The 13,979-nt window shown below is 36.6% G+C and overlaps 1 protein-coding gene across 1 annotated transcript; it reads left to right on the top strand.

Annotated features, from left to right (window-relative positions):
• Window positions 1-6,561: 6,561 nt before the first annotated feature.
• sox7 (SRY-box transcription factor 7) lies at window positions 6,562-10,069 on the top strand. Its single transcript, XM_081378592.1, has 2 exons — window positions 6,562-6,991; window positions 8,252-10,069. The coding sequence occupies exons 1-2, from the start codon at window positions 6,760-6,762 to the stop codon at window positions 9,184-9,186; spliced, it is 1,167 nt and encodes a 388-aa protein (XP_081234718.1). The 5' UTR covers window positions 6,562-6,759; the 3' UTR covers window positions 9,187-10,069.
• Window positions 10,070-13,979: the final 3,910 nt, after the last annotated feature.

Consider the following 13,979-nt stretch of genomic DNA (forward strand, 5'->3'; position numbering starts at 1 on the left):
GAGCTACATCCTACCTATTCCCACGGTCCATGTCCAGAATCTTTTGAGGCGCTTGTCAAAAGGAGAGGGATAAGAAGATGGACATTGTTTCAATTGTTCTTTAAAAAAAAACATATAAAGGGCAGATTAAATCCTTAAATTGGAATAGGAGGATCATCACATTTTGCTTATTTTGCCTTCTAGCAAAGGATAAATGAGCTTTTAAATATACATATTTAAATAAAGTGGTCCAGTGACATAACTTGTCCCACAATAGGGGTAAGCTGTGTCACGTTAAATTTATAAGGGGGGCCAGCGACCGAAATTAAATCTTGTTCCATGAGTGCTTACTATTGATAATATTGTGATATTGTATTTGATCCTGATTTAATTATAGGTAACAACAATAATTGTTGAAAATATTTCAGTTAACTGAATGAAAATGTTTGCCATGCATAATTTTGCAAAACATTAATATTTTGCAAACCAAGTTAATAAATAGTAAATTGTAGGCCTGGTCCGTTACTGATTACAAATTACATGACGAAAATTGTAGTTCGTAACGGAATCTAGATTTCTCGTTTTAGGTAATGTATTCTGACTCATTTTTGATTTCTTTTAGATACCATTTGACCTAACTCGTTTATCACATTGATTTGAATGGGATTATCGAGATTAAAGGGGAAAGAATGTTTTTTTCCATTCTTTGTTTTCAACAACATGAAATGCTTTAAGCATTACATTGTGCCAGGGTTTCCCCAAACTGGGGTTAATGAAAGAACTGCAGGGGGGTACAAATGTAGAATTAAAATGAATAAAATATTTGAAAAAATCAAACAATTGAACAATATAAATATTAATATTTTAATTGTTTACCTGCATGTCAATGTAACCATTATTCGATATGTGAACTGTGAACATGCAAATGTGCTGTTCAATTATTGAAAAATTGAAAAACCTCGGGTCTCCAAGTAAATATTTTAGGTCAAAGAGGTTTGTCTGACAAAAAAGTTTGTGAATCCCTGCATTACATGAACAAACAATAATAAATATGAAAATGGCAATGATATTACACATTTAAAGTTTTGTTTGAAATATTTTTGTCCAGAATTTTGTCCAGATCAATAATTATCGAAGGTCACTGTATATGATGAAGACAGTGTTTCACAGCTATATATCAAGTAACTTGCATAATTATTCATCACATATTTTAAAGGTGCGTTTGTCCCCAAATTTAGAAGCATCACAAATTTATTTACATGACATTTACATTGCCATTCTGTGAATATATTCAAAGCTAAACAGCATGAAATGTAAAGTGTGGATAGAAGAATTAAGAAAAATCAATAAATTATAGTTTACTGCCATTGTGTGAAAGATGCAATAATGTAATCCGTAAAAAAGTTACTAATTTGATAATCAGCATTTTAAAATAGAATAAGGTCTAAATACAAGTAATACATTTTTGGAATCTGATTACGTTATCCAGATTACATGTAATCAGTTACTACCACCACTGTTAGCTGATTGACTGACACACTTTACCCCATGATTACCATTTAGAAAAAACTGCTTCATTTAATATTGTATGGCCAAAAAAAGAACATGGATTTACAAAGAAGGATCATGTAACTGAAGACTAAAGTAATGAGTATTGCCATTACAGGAATAAATTACTTTTCCAAATATATTAAAAAAAGAAAAACTTGTTTTTAATTGGATCAATATTTCAGAATTTTACTGGATTTTTGATCAAATTGGTGAGCAGCCGCAGTGAGATGTTCAAAAATATTAAATTCTACTGACCCCACATTTTTACATGGCCCTTTGAAAATATGGTAATGTGAAAAAAATGAAGGACAGTTTTTTAGATTAAGGGGGCATTACAGTTTAGCCTCTAAAACATCTTATCCATAAGATCTTTCCTTCATGCTGTGGAAATACAAATCGGAAGACTGAACACAAAAAGCTCATTGATGAAAAGGGGCGGAGCTACATCAGGTTCCAAATATATTGGTCCAAACCCTGCACTCATCATAGACAGATACACTCGACACAAAGCAGACACAACTGCGTTTCCCCAAACGTTAAGCAAATGAAACATGAAATAATGCCTCAAAATCCAAAACTGTAAAGATTTTTAGTGATCGGCACAAATGAGTGAACAGTTTGCACCTCACACCCAGACATGCAAGTATGACGAAGAGAGCAGTAAGTGTGGTGTCATATTCTGTCCTAAAGTTTGTTTTTTTGCAATCTGGGGCATCAAGCTCCTCTTCCTGTTCCTGCAAGGAATGAGTCCCACATTTTAATGGTGTTCATCCTCTGCTTGTCCGCTGCACTGGAACCTACCACGAGCTCTCAAACACTGGAGCAAATTCAAAGGTCAGTCACAAAATTATTCTTCAAACATTCACTGAAGTCAAACATGGGATCGGTTTCTCTGTTCAGATTCTCTTAAGTAGAGCATTGGTTTATTCTGAACTATTCCTGTGTTTCCGGCAGCTTTCATGAACTACCTGTCAACAGGATTCCCACCGTCTGACCTTGACAATCTACCCAGCAGCCATCAAGCTAGAAGTATGAGGATCTGAACTACCTTGAGGTGTGAATCATTGAAAACAACGACCGGTTTTGATGAGTAAGATGATGTTGATCCAGTACAGGGAAATCTGTTGTGTCACACTTGTGACACTGTTAAATAACAGTTTCCTTCAGCAGAAATGAATAATGAGACTAGCTGTAAAACACATCATGATTTCTGAAGAATGGCTTCATGGATGTATGCAGACAGCCCCATCAAAACAGGTTTTATCATCTTTCAACTAAATATAGCAATCTATTTAAATCAACATTTAAACACCACCATTGCGATCTTTTAAAATCTATGCACAATTGACGACATAATCTTATAAATAGTCCTTTGTAGCAAAGGGGAAACCAGTGTTGGTTACCACACTTTTTATTTGCTTAATGTCTCTAGTGGAACAAACGGTAAGATAAGCTTTAATTCGCACCTAGTTGGTGAAAACATTCACGACAAAATGTGTCTTTAAAAAAAATCTGTGCCAGCCAACCCCAACATGAATTTGTTAATTATTCAAATTTTATATCTAAATGCCAAATAACCCCACTCACACTCTCTCGAGCCTGGCATCATCATTTATTGCATGCTTCCAAATTTGAAATCAAAATACATAAAATGGATAATCCCGGTCCTGGCCTCTGATTGCTATTTTTTAATGCAGGTTGTGCCTAATAACACCATTTAGCCGCGACCATTTACAATATAGCATGGCCTCTTGTGCCTCATTGGTTAAATAACTTCTTTTTTAAATAGCTTCCTATATCCACATTTTATAACAACTTCAGCTGGATGGGTGAATTTTCAATTTGACATTGAAAAATTAAGGAATTGTCCTTACTTTATTTTACAGTGTCCTTACATGTACTTTACCATAGTAATAAATTATGCATAATTGCATGCGACTAACCCTCAACCAAACCCTAATCCTACCTTAACCCATATAGTAAGTGGTGTTAATTAATATTACTCAGTACTTAATAATTACACTGTAACAATGACAACTTAAAATGTCTTGATAAAATCATAGTGGATCAAGACAACAAACATTCAGATATAACAACACGCAATTATGAACTAGAAATTATCCCTGACATAACCAAGTCCTACACATAAATGTTTCAAATTGAACCAAAATGTTATATAATATATATATATATATATATATATATATGTATGTATGTATTGAGTGAATGCTCTCTGCACATAGTCAGGGCCGGATCTAGACATTTGGAGGCCCTAGGCAAAATTCATGTTGGAGGCCCCCCCACCCCCAATAAAACACACTTGAAACAAATATGATTCCTAACCTTTTTATTTATAAAACATTTAATTTTAAATTTAGTATATTTTTACTTACACAGTACATAAGTTTGGACAAATTATTTGTAATGTTTTTGAAAGAAGTCTCTTATGCTCATCAAGCCTGGATTTATTTGTTCAAAAATACAGAAAAATAATATAGTGAAATATTATTACAATTTAAAATAATGGTTTTCTATTTTACTAGGCTATACTTTAAAATATATTTCTGTGATGCAAAGCTAAATTTAGAGTCACGTGATCCTTCAGAAAACTTTATAATATTCTGATTTATTATCAAATGTTAGAAATGGTGCTTAATATTTATTTTATAACATGTGATACTTTTTTTCATGATTCTTTGATTATTAAAAAGTTGTTTTAAAAAAGTCTTCAATATCACTTTTATAAATTTAACACATCCTTGCTGAATATTCCTGTTTTTTTCTGTATTTTTGATCAAATAAATGCAGGCTTGTAGCATAATAATAAACTTCTTTCAAAAACATTAAAAATAGTAATGGGTCCAGACTTGTTACTGGTAGCCTATCAAACTTTATCTAAGCTAATCTCTTTTTTGTTTAATGAAGATGTTATTGTTCTTGTTGTTATTTTGCTGTTTTATTCAGTTTATTCACAGTTCCAGAATACCACTTCAGTAGATGAACATGAACGTGCTTTTATAATTTTTCTGCGTTATGGGCAGGATTTTTCCCTCCCATTTAATCAATATTGACTGCAGATATTGTCATATTATTAATATCAGTAATATGTTATTATGTATTGCATTGCTACCTTAAATATGCTATACACAAATCAAGTGGAAGAGAAAGACACGATCGCTACTGAGCAGGAAAAAAAAATCTAAACTGATATTCGTATAGGCTATGATGTCAGGGTATTATCTAATCATCAGCATCAGCATATAGAAGATAGACCCATAGATATGAGATCCTTTATTTGAAACATTTAAAAATGTTGCAGTGTGTTGGTTTTTTAACTTTGAATACAAACGTCTTGTCTTTTACTTTTGTAGCTTTTTTACTAGTTAGCTTTGGACGCGATGTTATTCATTGATTGTACGCGCAAATTCAAAGCGTCGCGTCTGGGCACGTTAATGACGCTCGCGCGCTCTTTTAAATTCACAAAGCGGTGAATGATTTTTCCAGAAATGACGCTGATCTACAGTATCCCACAAGTTTATATTTAAAATACATTGCAATCACACCAAAATCGATGACCTGCATTACGAGCTGTGCTTCTTTGCGTGCCTATTTCTGCTTTTGCTTCGCACTCGCAGCACCTGATGGATGCGTTCGTTGACCGCCTCTGATCGCCTCTGACGTCCCCTCGGACTAAACTGGCTGGCGCCTCTATACAGTCATGGGCTGGCGTTAATGTGACGTAATGTAACAGTCTATGGTTAAGATAAACATTGTCACTATTTTTAGTTGATTAATAGGCTACATTTTGAAATAAATTGTAGATAGGACATTTAATTTTTTTTATTTTTTTTGTCCCTCTGTCTGGGCCCCATCCCGCCAATCGGGCCCTAGGCACGTGCCTAGTTTGCCTTTGCGTTAATCCGGCTCTGCACATAGTATACGTTCATCAAATACTTTAACTTCAAACTCACTAAATCCCAGCCTCAGCCCATTCAGAAATGCCGGTACTTGAAACCTATACATAGGAGCCTGATAAAAATGTTAATATTAAACAAAAACTTTAGACGGACTTAGAGGTTTTTGCATCTGAAGTCGTCATATAGATAACGGACTGTGTAAAAAAATAAAAACATATAGGCTACAGTAGGCCTATATGTAGCCTACTGGTGCTTTGAAGAATCTAGAAACCAATACCTTGATCTGAAGAACCTATAATGTGACATCAGGAACTTTTTTAATCTCCAAAGGACCAGTAAAATTGTTCTTGATATTGAAAAAGTGATTTGTTAAACTTAAGAACCATTGAAGAACCTGCAATTAGTAGGGTTTACCCAACCAAACAGGCCCCTTATCTTGTAAGATAAACCAGAAGAAAAGAAATAAAAACTTTATTAGTGTTAGTTAGTAGTCAATAGCCATCAGTCAGATTTGCAACCTCCATTTCTCAAAGCAGTGATTTGCCTTCTCAGCTCTTATGACATATTCCGTAACACTCTCACTGGGCCCATATAACCTGTTAGCAGAGCACACAGATAACTCACGAAATACGCTATCTTTCACAACATCCAGTCGCTCTGACTGGGACATTTTCTTTAAACAAAACAGGCGCCATCACTTATTAGGTCACATGACATAGGGGTATACCTTGCTGTCTCACGAGATTGCCTTTCTCACGAACATAACAAAACTGGGAAAACTAATACAGCATAATAGTATTCTTTTTATACGTTTTAACAATTATATTCTCTTATTTGTGTGTTTAATAATTGTTATGAAGTGTCTACTACATTGACTGAAAACGAGCAACAGCCTTATCCATCACTACCATCAAAATAACGTGTCATGAAAACAAACCCAACCAACGGCTAATGACGTGATTTAGTAGTAAAGCTGTTGAAATATTTTTGTCACCTCGTTTTTTCCTCACCGTCGTTGGTCTCAGGTTGCAGTCAAGGAGGAGCTGAGATCCTCCCGTGGGCCTGTGCTGGAAGCTGCTCCTCACATATAAAGCGCTTCCCAATGCCGGAGGAAACAGTGAATCACAGTTTCAGAGGAGGGAGTCGATCTCTCTCACAGTGCTCTTCAACCACCAGCTGCTCAGTCAAATTCATCTCTTACTGCGCCTTTGCTTTGATTTAGATTCAAAACGGAGAGAAAATCTCTAGGTCACATTCGCGCCAGAGAAACAAAGTTTGAATTAAAGGGGAAGGTGAAGTTTTGAGAGCGCACATGGCTGCTTTGATAAGCGCGTATTCGTCCTGGCCGGAGAGCTTTGAGTGCTCTGCGGGAAACGCGGACGTACCTGACGGACACACCTCTCACAGAGCTCCCGCGGACAAGGTGTCGGAGCCGCGCATCAGGAGACCCATGAACGCCTTCATGGTGTGGGCCAAAGACGAGCGCAAGAGACTCGCAGTGCAGAACCCAGACCTCCACAACGCCGAGCTCAGCAAGATGCTGGGTAAGACATTATCATTATTATTTGTCTAATAATGACTATTAATATCAACATCTCATTATTATTATTATTATTATTATTGTTAAAGGAGATTGTCATTGGCAAGTTTTCGAGACTTCATTGTGAGACTTCATTCTCTGTTGCACAGTTGTTTTATGCATTTATTACATAAAGTGTGATGTTTTATCCCTTCTAATTGTATCTAATAATTGTAAACTAATTGTAGACATAAGTTAAAATACTTTTTGGTAGCGGAAAGCACAGAGAAAGCGTTGATCTGTCCGAAACGGACCTGAATTGAAAATAAACTGAAACAAAACCGAAATAAATTAAGCAGTCACAGTGAAATGCGGCACATTTTTAGATTGTATTTAATTGAATTTAGATCAAGGGCACATTTATCATTTCACAAGTGTGGGAGATTCTTTTTCAAACATAAATAGCCTACTAGGCCTTTATAAATCTGTAAAAATAATTTGTTTGTAAAAAAAAAAAGATATGTAGAGAGAGAGTAGGCCTATATAAAATTATGAATTATGAAAAGTTATAACAATTATGTCAATACTTAAACCATTAAAGTAATGGTAACAATAATTAGTAAAATCATATAGAATAATTAAATATATAAATAACATACAAATAATTTTAAATTCATTCATTTGAAATCAATCTGATCTTCAGGTTTGCATAAGAAATTAAACAAAAATGAAAAACCTCATTGGATAATTAATAAGAAGGTTTGGAACTATAATTTGCATGTGTGAGTCATTTCTGTTTTTTACTACTACACATTTTTTTGTCTATACTGCTCTGGTTTTAAAACACTTTCAAGTATTTTTAAAAACTAAAAATGATGAACTCAATATAATTACTGCTAATATTGGAATTCAAACATTATAAAATTAATGCCAAGCAACAAATAATGTACCGTTAAAAAGTAAGTTAAATACCGTGGTGTAAATGGAATGTTTTTTGTAACTGACATTTTAAACAATTGAACATTTTTATTATTTCTTTTGAAATATTCAAAAATACATATAAAGAAGTTAAACTAGCTTTGTCTGCTGCAGAATATAAGCAGACAAACTAAATGTGGCTGTAAAAGACCATGCTCATAATGAACCATGTAATTATGTTGTGTTGGTGCTAATGTGATTGTCAAGCTATTAGTTTGAAATTGGTCAATCTCAAAAACTCCAAATAGATGCTTTAAAAAAGCATTATTGAGTCTAATGTGTCCGTTCTTTTTTTTTTCTCCAACAGGAAAGTCATGGAAAGCTTTAACTCCACCGCAGAAGAGACCGTACGTGGAGGAAGCGGAGCGTCTGAGGGTTCAGCACATGCAGGACTACCCCAATTATAAGTACCGTCCCCGTAGGAAGAAGCAACTGAAGCGCATTTGTAAACGCGTGGACCCCGGCTTCCTCCTGACCACCCTCGGTCCGGAAAACTCCCTCCCGGATCCTCGCTGCTGTCACCCCCTGGATAAAGACGACGAGAGCGGTGTGAGTGGCGGCTTCGGTTCTCCAAGCGCAGCTCTACCCGGCGTCAGGGTCTTCAGAGACCCCGCCAGTTCCAACAGCAGCTTCGATACGTACCCGTACGGCTTGCCTACGCCACCTGAGATGTCGCCTCTGGACGCCGTGGATCATGAACACCAGTCCTACTATTCGTCCTCCAGCTCAGTCTCCACCAGCTCCTGCTCGTCTTCCGCCTCTTGCCCAGACGACAGGCGTCCCACGCCGGCGCACATGAGCAGTCCACCCCCTTACCATCCCGATTACTCCCAGCAGGCACCTCTGCACTGTGGTCACATCCAGATGTCCCACCAGGGAAGTGGGGCGACCTTTATCCCAGCACATCCACTGTCCTATTACAGCCCTTCGTTCCCACAGGTTCAGATCCATCATGGGCACCAGGGGCACCTCGGCCAGCTTTCACCTCCTCCAGAACAGGGGCACCTGGAGGGTCTTGACCAGCTAAGCCAGGCTGAATTGCTGGGTGAGGTCGACCGAGATGAGTTCGACCAGTACCTAAATTCCACCAGTTATCACCCTGAGCAGGGTGGGATGACAGTCACGGGACACATCCAGGTAACGCCGGCTTCCGTTTGCTCGAGCAGCGCTACGGAAACCAGTCTCATCTCCGTATTGGCCGACGCCACGGCAGCCTACTATAACAACTACAGCATTTCATAAACGCCAAAACAGGGACAATTGACACAGACAGAGACTGTGGGCTCGACGTGGGTCAGCAATATGACTGGCAGGTGAAAGGGGGGCTGTGGAGGGAGCGGAAAAGAGAAGCTACAGGAAGTCAAAGGACACCTCAGGGATGCATAGATTAAAAAATAAACTGAAGTTCATTCCCATCTTTGTTTCCAAAAGGAGAACGGAAGTAAAAAAAAAAAAAAAAATTGGACAAACATAGAAATGCTCTCATATCTTGCCACAAAAGCATGTACATATGCGATGAAGCTTATTTATATATCGAATTGCTTTGCATTAAAGCTTATTGTATTGTTTTTTGTTTTGTTTTTCAGTCCAGATATATTCAGTTGTTTTGTTTTTTTAAACCTCAATTGTTTTACCTCAAGAATTATTTAAGTGAGGCTGGTCTCTTCCTTCATAAGACATCATTTTGAAGGAAATGTTGCCTTTTCTTTTCCCTTTACATTCATTAAAAAAAAATTATATGTATACTCATAAACAGTTCAAAGAATAATAATAATAATGAATACTATTGTATGCCGATTTAGGTTTGCCATATTAATTTAATTCAAATAAAATTTTGAGTTTATACATTTAGCGTTCTCATTTGATATCCACACAGATGTCAATAACAAGCGGAGTAACGTAGCTCATTATTGATGTTTGTTGAACACCATTCTTGATGATGAGGTCTTTTGATGAATTGCATTGTGTTTGCCCATATAAGTACAACACGGTGATTCTGTCTGTAGGTCTGGATTTGAGAAAAAATGTTGCAGATGCTCATCATTTTGTGATATATTAAGTGAATGTTCTGAGGTCCCATCTGAATTAGATGCGGCTAAATAAAAACACAATATAAATACAGGAGAAAAGACTCTTGCTTTTGTAATTACAGGTAGATCAAGGTTGTTTTTTCGGGGGGGAAGGGGTCTCTGCTAGTAGTAGTAAGTAAACTGCTTATTACTGTTTTTTTAGTGTAACTATTATTATTCAGATCTTTTTTAGTTTAATTAGTACGATAGTTACATATTTTTTTCATTTATAATTATTATTTATCATTAGTGAGTATAGAAACTGATGGAAAGTTAAATAATACTAATAACTGTTCATGGATATTTATCCACAATATTTTATTTATAGCTCAACATTTATGTTTTCAGTATTCTTGGAGCTTTTTTCCATGCGTTTTTTAGGACCGTTTGAGGTCCTTTCAAGAAGCTAACCTGTAATTTCGCGGTGTTGTGCGTGGCCGGCCGTCGCCATAACCACTGGCGGTGTCCACCCTACGTTCCTAGTTTGCTATCAGCAACACCCATTATGCACTCAGTTTCACTCCTCCGCGGATCAGAGGATTAGTGTAAAACAGGCTCTGCTGTTTTTCTCTCCGCCTCCATCTCCACAGGCCTTTTGTTTCCCTTATTCTGGGTGCGTGTCTTAAGCAGAACGCTGGAACTCCCCTCCTACCCTACCTTCGCCCCCCTCTGCTGCCCGTCCTATCTTGCTGATGCAGACTTTCATAATCTCTGCGAAATAAATAAATACACCTCGTCCCCGTCAACTGTTTTACACGTTCAGTTTTTTTTACATTTTTGCTCCCTCTGTCTCTCTCCCTCTCTTTTCAAATTCCTCCTCGTTTTTGATAAAAGGAATCTGAAGTGGGGGAAAGAGGGAGGCGGTGGCGGGCGTTTGACAAATCCTGGAGTCTGGCTTGGTCTTCCTGCGTTTTTTGGGAACGGTTGAGTCGTGTTTCTTGTAAAGAGGATGTGGCGGAGAAGCAGTGTTTCCTGCCTGATAAGAGTAAAGCCTCTCTCCGTCAGGATGTTTGGGCCCCGGCCGGTCCCCGCATTAAAAGAGCCCATGGCGAGGGAAAGGGAACCTGCTGTTCATTTTAGCTGGGAGGAAACATGGCTCTCGTTGATTAATATCTCACACTGTGGTTTTTTTAGGGCTTCGATTTGACCCTCCTCTGGTTTGGCCACACACCGGGCTCAGCACAGATTTTCTTAATCTGTCTCTGTCACTGGCTCCAAAGACAAGTGCTAGTAGCTCGTGGTTATGATGTGAGTTGAGGCATCGTATGCGTAGTTATGAAATGTTTCGGTCAAGGCACATTCATCATGCGACTCCAATTTCTTTTCACAACTGAGGTTGTTATTAACAGCCTGTGACTGAATGCTTAAGGTTTGGGAGAAAGGGGGTGATCGGGGCCACCAGCCGCAGGCCGAGACCTGAACTGTGGCTTATGACACTTAATGAACTTTTAGGGTCAGAGTAAGTGGGCCCAATACAACCTATTCCACTGGCCTTGGGGAAGGGCATTGTGCCATGGTTGGTAACCATGCACTCAGGGCCGGATCTAGACATTTGGAGGCCCTAGGCAAAATTCATGTTGGAGGCCCCCCCACCCCCAATAAAACACACTTGAAACAAATATGATTCCTAACCTTTTTATTTATAAAACATTTAATTTTAAATTTAGTATATTTTTACTTACACAGTACATAAGTTTGGACAAATTATTTGTAATGTTTTTGAAAGAAGTCTCTTATGCTCATCAAGCCTGGATTTATTTGTTCAAAAATACAGAAAAATAATATAGTGAAATATTATTACAATTTAAAATAATGGTTTTCTATTTTACTAGGCTATACTTTAAAATATATTTCTGTGATGCAAAGCTAAATTTAGAGTCACGTGATCCTTCAGAAAACTTTATAATATTCTGATTTATTATCAAATGTTAGAAATGGTGCTTAATATTTATTTTATAACATGTGATACTTTTTTTCATGATTCTTTGATTATTAAAAAGTTGTTTTAAAAAAGTCTTCAATATCACTTTTATAAATTTAACACATCCTTGCTGAATATTCCTGTTTTTTTCTGTATTTTTGATCAAATAAATGCAGGCTTGTAGCATAATAATAAACTTCTTTCAAAAACATTAAAAATAGTAATGGGTCCAGACTTGTTACTGGTAGCCTATCAAACTTTATCTAAGCTAATCTCTTTTTTGTTTAATGAAGATGTTATTGTTCTTGTTGTTATTTTGCTGTTTTATTCAGTTTATTCACAGTTCCAGAATACCACTTCAGTAGATGAACATGAACGTGCTTTTATAATTTTTCTGCGTTATGGGCAGGATTTTTCCCTCCCATTTAATCAATATTGACTGCAGATATTGTCATATTATTAATATCAGTAATATGTTATTATGTATTGCATTGCTACCTTAAATATGCTATACACAAATCAAGTGGAAGAGAAAGACACGATCGCTACTGAGCAGGAAAAAAAAATCTAAACTGATATTCGTATAGGCTATGATGTCAGGGTATTATCTAATCATCAGCATCAGCATATAGAAGATAGACCCATAGATATGAGATCCTTTATTTGAAACATTTAAAAATGTTGCAGTGTGTTGGTTTTTTAACTTTGAATACAAACGTCTTGTCTTTTACTTTTGTAGCTTTTTTACTAGTTAGCTTTGGACGCGATGTTATTCATTGATTGTACGCGCAAATTCAAAGCGTCGCGTCTGGGCACGTTAATGACGCTCGCGCGCTCTTTTAAATTCACAAAGCGGTGAATGATTTTTCCAGAAATGACGCTGATCTACAGTATCCCACAAGTTTATATTTAAAATACATTGCAATCACACCAAAATCGATGACCTGCATTACGAGCTGTGCTTCTTTGCGTGCCTATTTCTGCTTTTGCTTCGCACTCGCAGCACCTGATGGATGCGTTCGTTGACCGCCTCTGATCGCCTCTGACGTCCCCTCGGACTAAACTGGCTGGCGCCTCTATACAGTCATGGGCTGGCGTTAATGTGACGTAATGTAACAGTCTATGGTTAAGATAAACATTGTCACTATTTTTAGTTGATTAATAGGCTACATTTTGAAATAAATTGTAGATAGGACATTTAATTTTTTTTATTTTTTTTGTCCCTCTGTCTGGGCCCCATCCCGCCAATCGGGCCCTAGGCACGTGCCTAGTTTGCCTTTGCGTTAATCCGGCTCTGCATGCACTACAACATCAATAAGTATGTTACTGTACATTTTAATAGTTTGATTTCAGTTACACTCACACTGTAATTTGTCTTCAACTGACCTCGCCATTGTGTGCTTGCTCCAAAAGACAGAGGTAATGTGCAATGTGTATTTAAATTCGGCATGAAATGGAATTTGCAATATATCCGAATAAAATGGCTCCTTGAACAAGAACAAATGTTTGGTGGAAATTGATTTTGTCCATTGAGAATTAATGGTTGTGGTTTGCTATTGGTCGATCTCATGTGAGTGACAGGTTGCCCCGCCCTCACTCCAGTAAACACGTAATCAGAGAAGAAATGTCACTGCGATTACGAGGGCACATTAATAAAAAAAAAAAAAAAAAAATATATATATATATATATATATATATATATATATATATATATATATATATATATATATATATATATATATATATATATATATATATATATATATATATATATATATATATATATATATATATACAGTGCAATGCATAAGTGAATACACCCATGCTAAAGTTGACTAAAAAGAGGAATAAAAAAATCATATTTTGGAAATTGAACTTAATCCCTTAATTAAAAAAATTAGGAAAAATCCGACCTTTAAGGACACCAATTTTCTTTGTGAACGAATAATGTATCGTAAATAAATAAATGTTCTTCCTTAAAATACATGGTGCATAAGTGAGTACACCCCTATGTTAAATTCCCATAGAGGCAGGCAGATTTTTAT

This window comes from Scardinius erythrophthalmus, assembly GCF_964197995.2.
Source record: "Scardinius erythrophthalmus genome assembly, chromosome: 11".
In the NCBI taxonomy this organism is placed as follows: Eukaryota; Metazoa; Chordata; class Actinopteri; order Cypriniformes; family Leuciscidae; genus Scardinius; species Scardinius erythrophthalmus.

Bases quoted from the DNA above. Each gene is read 5' to 3' on its own strand.
- sox7 (XM_081378592.1), top strand. From the start codon at position 6,760: ATGGCTGCTTTGATAAGCGCGTATTCGTCCTGGCCGGAGAGCTTTGAG. The intron at 6,992-8,251 runs GTAAGACATTAT...TTTCTCCAACAG, and splicing joins CGAGCTCAGCAAGATGCTGG to GAAAGTCATGGAAAGCTTTA.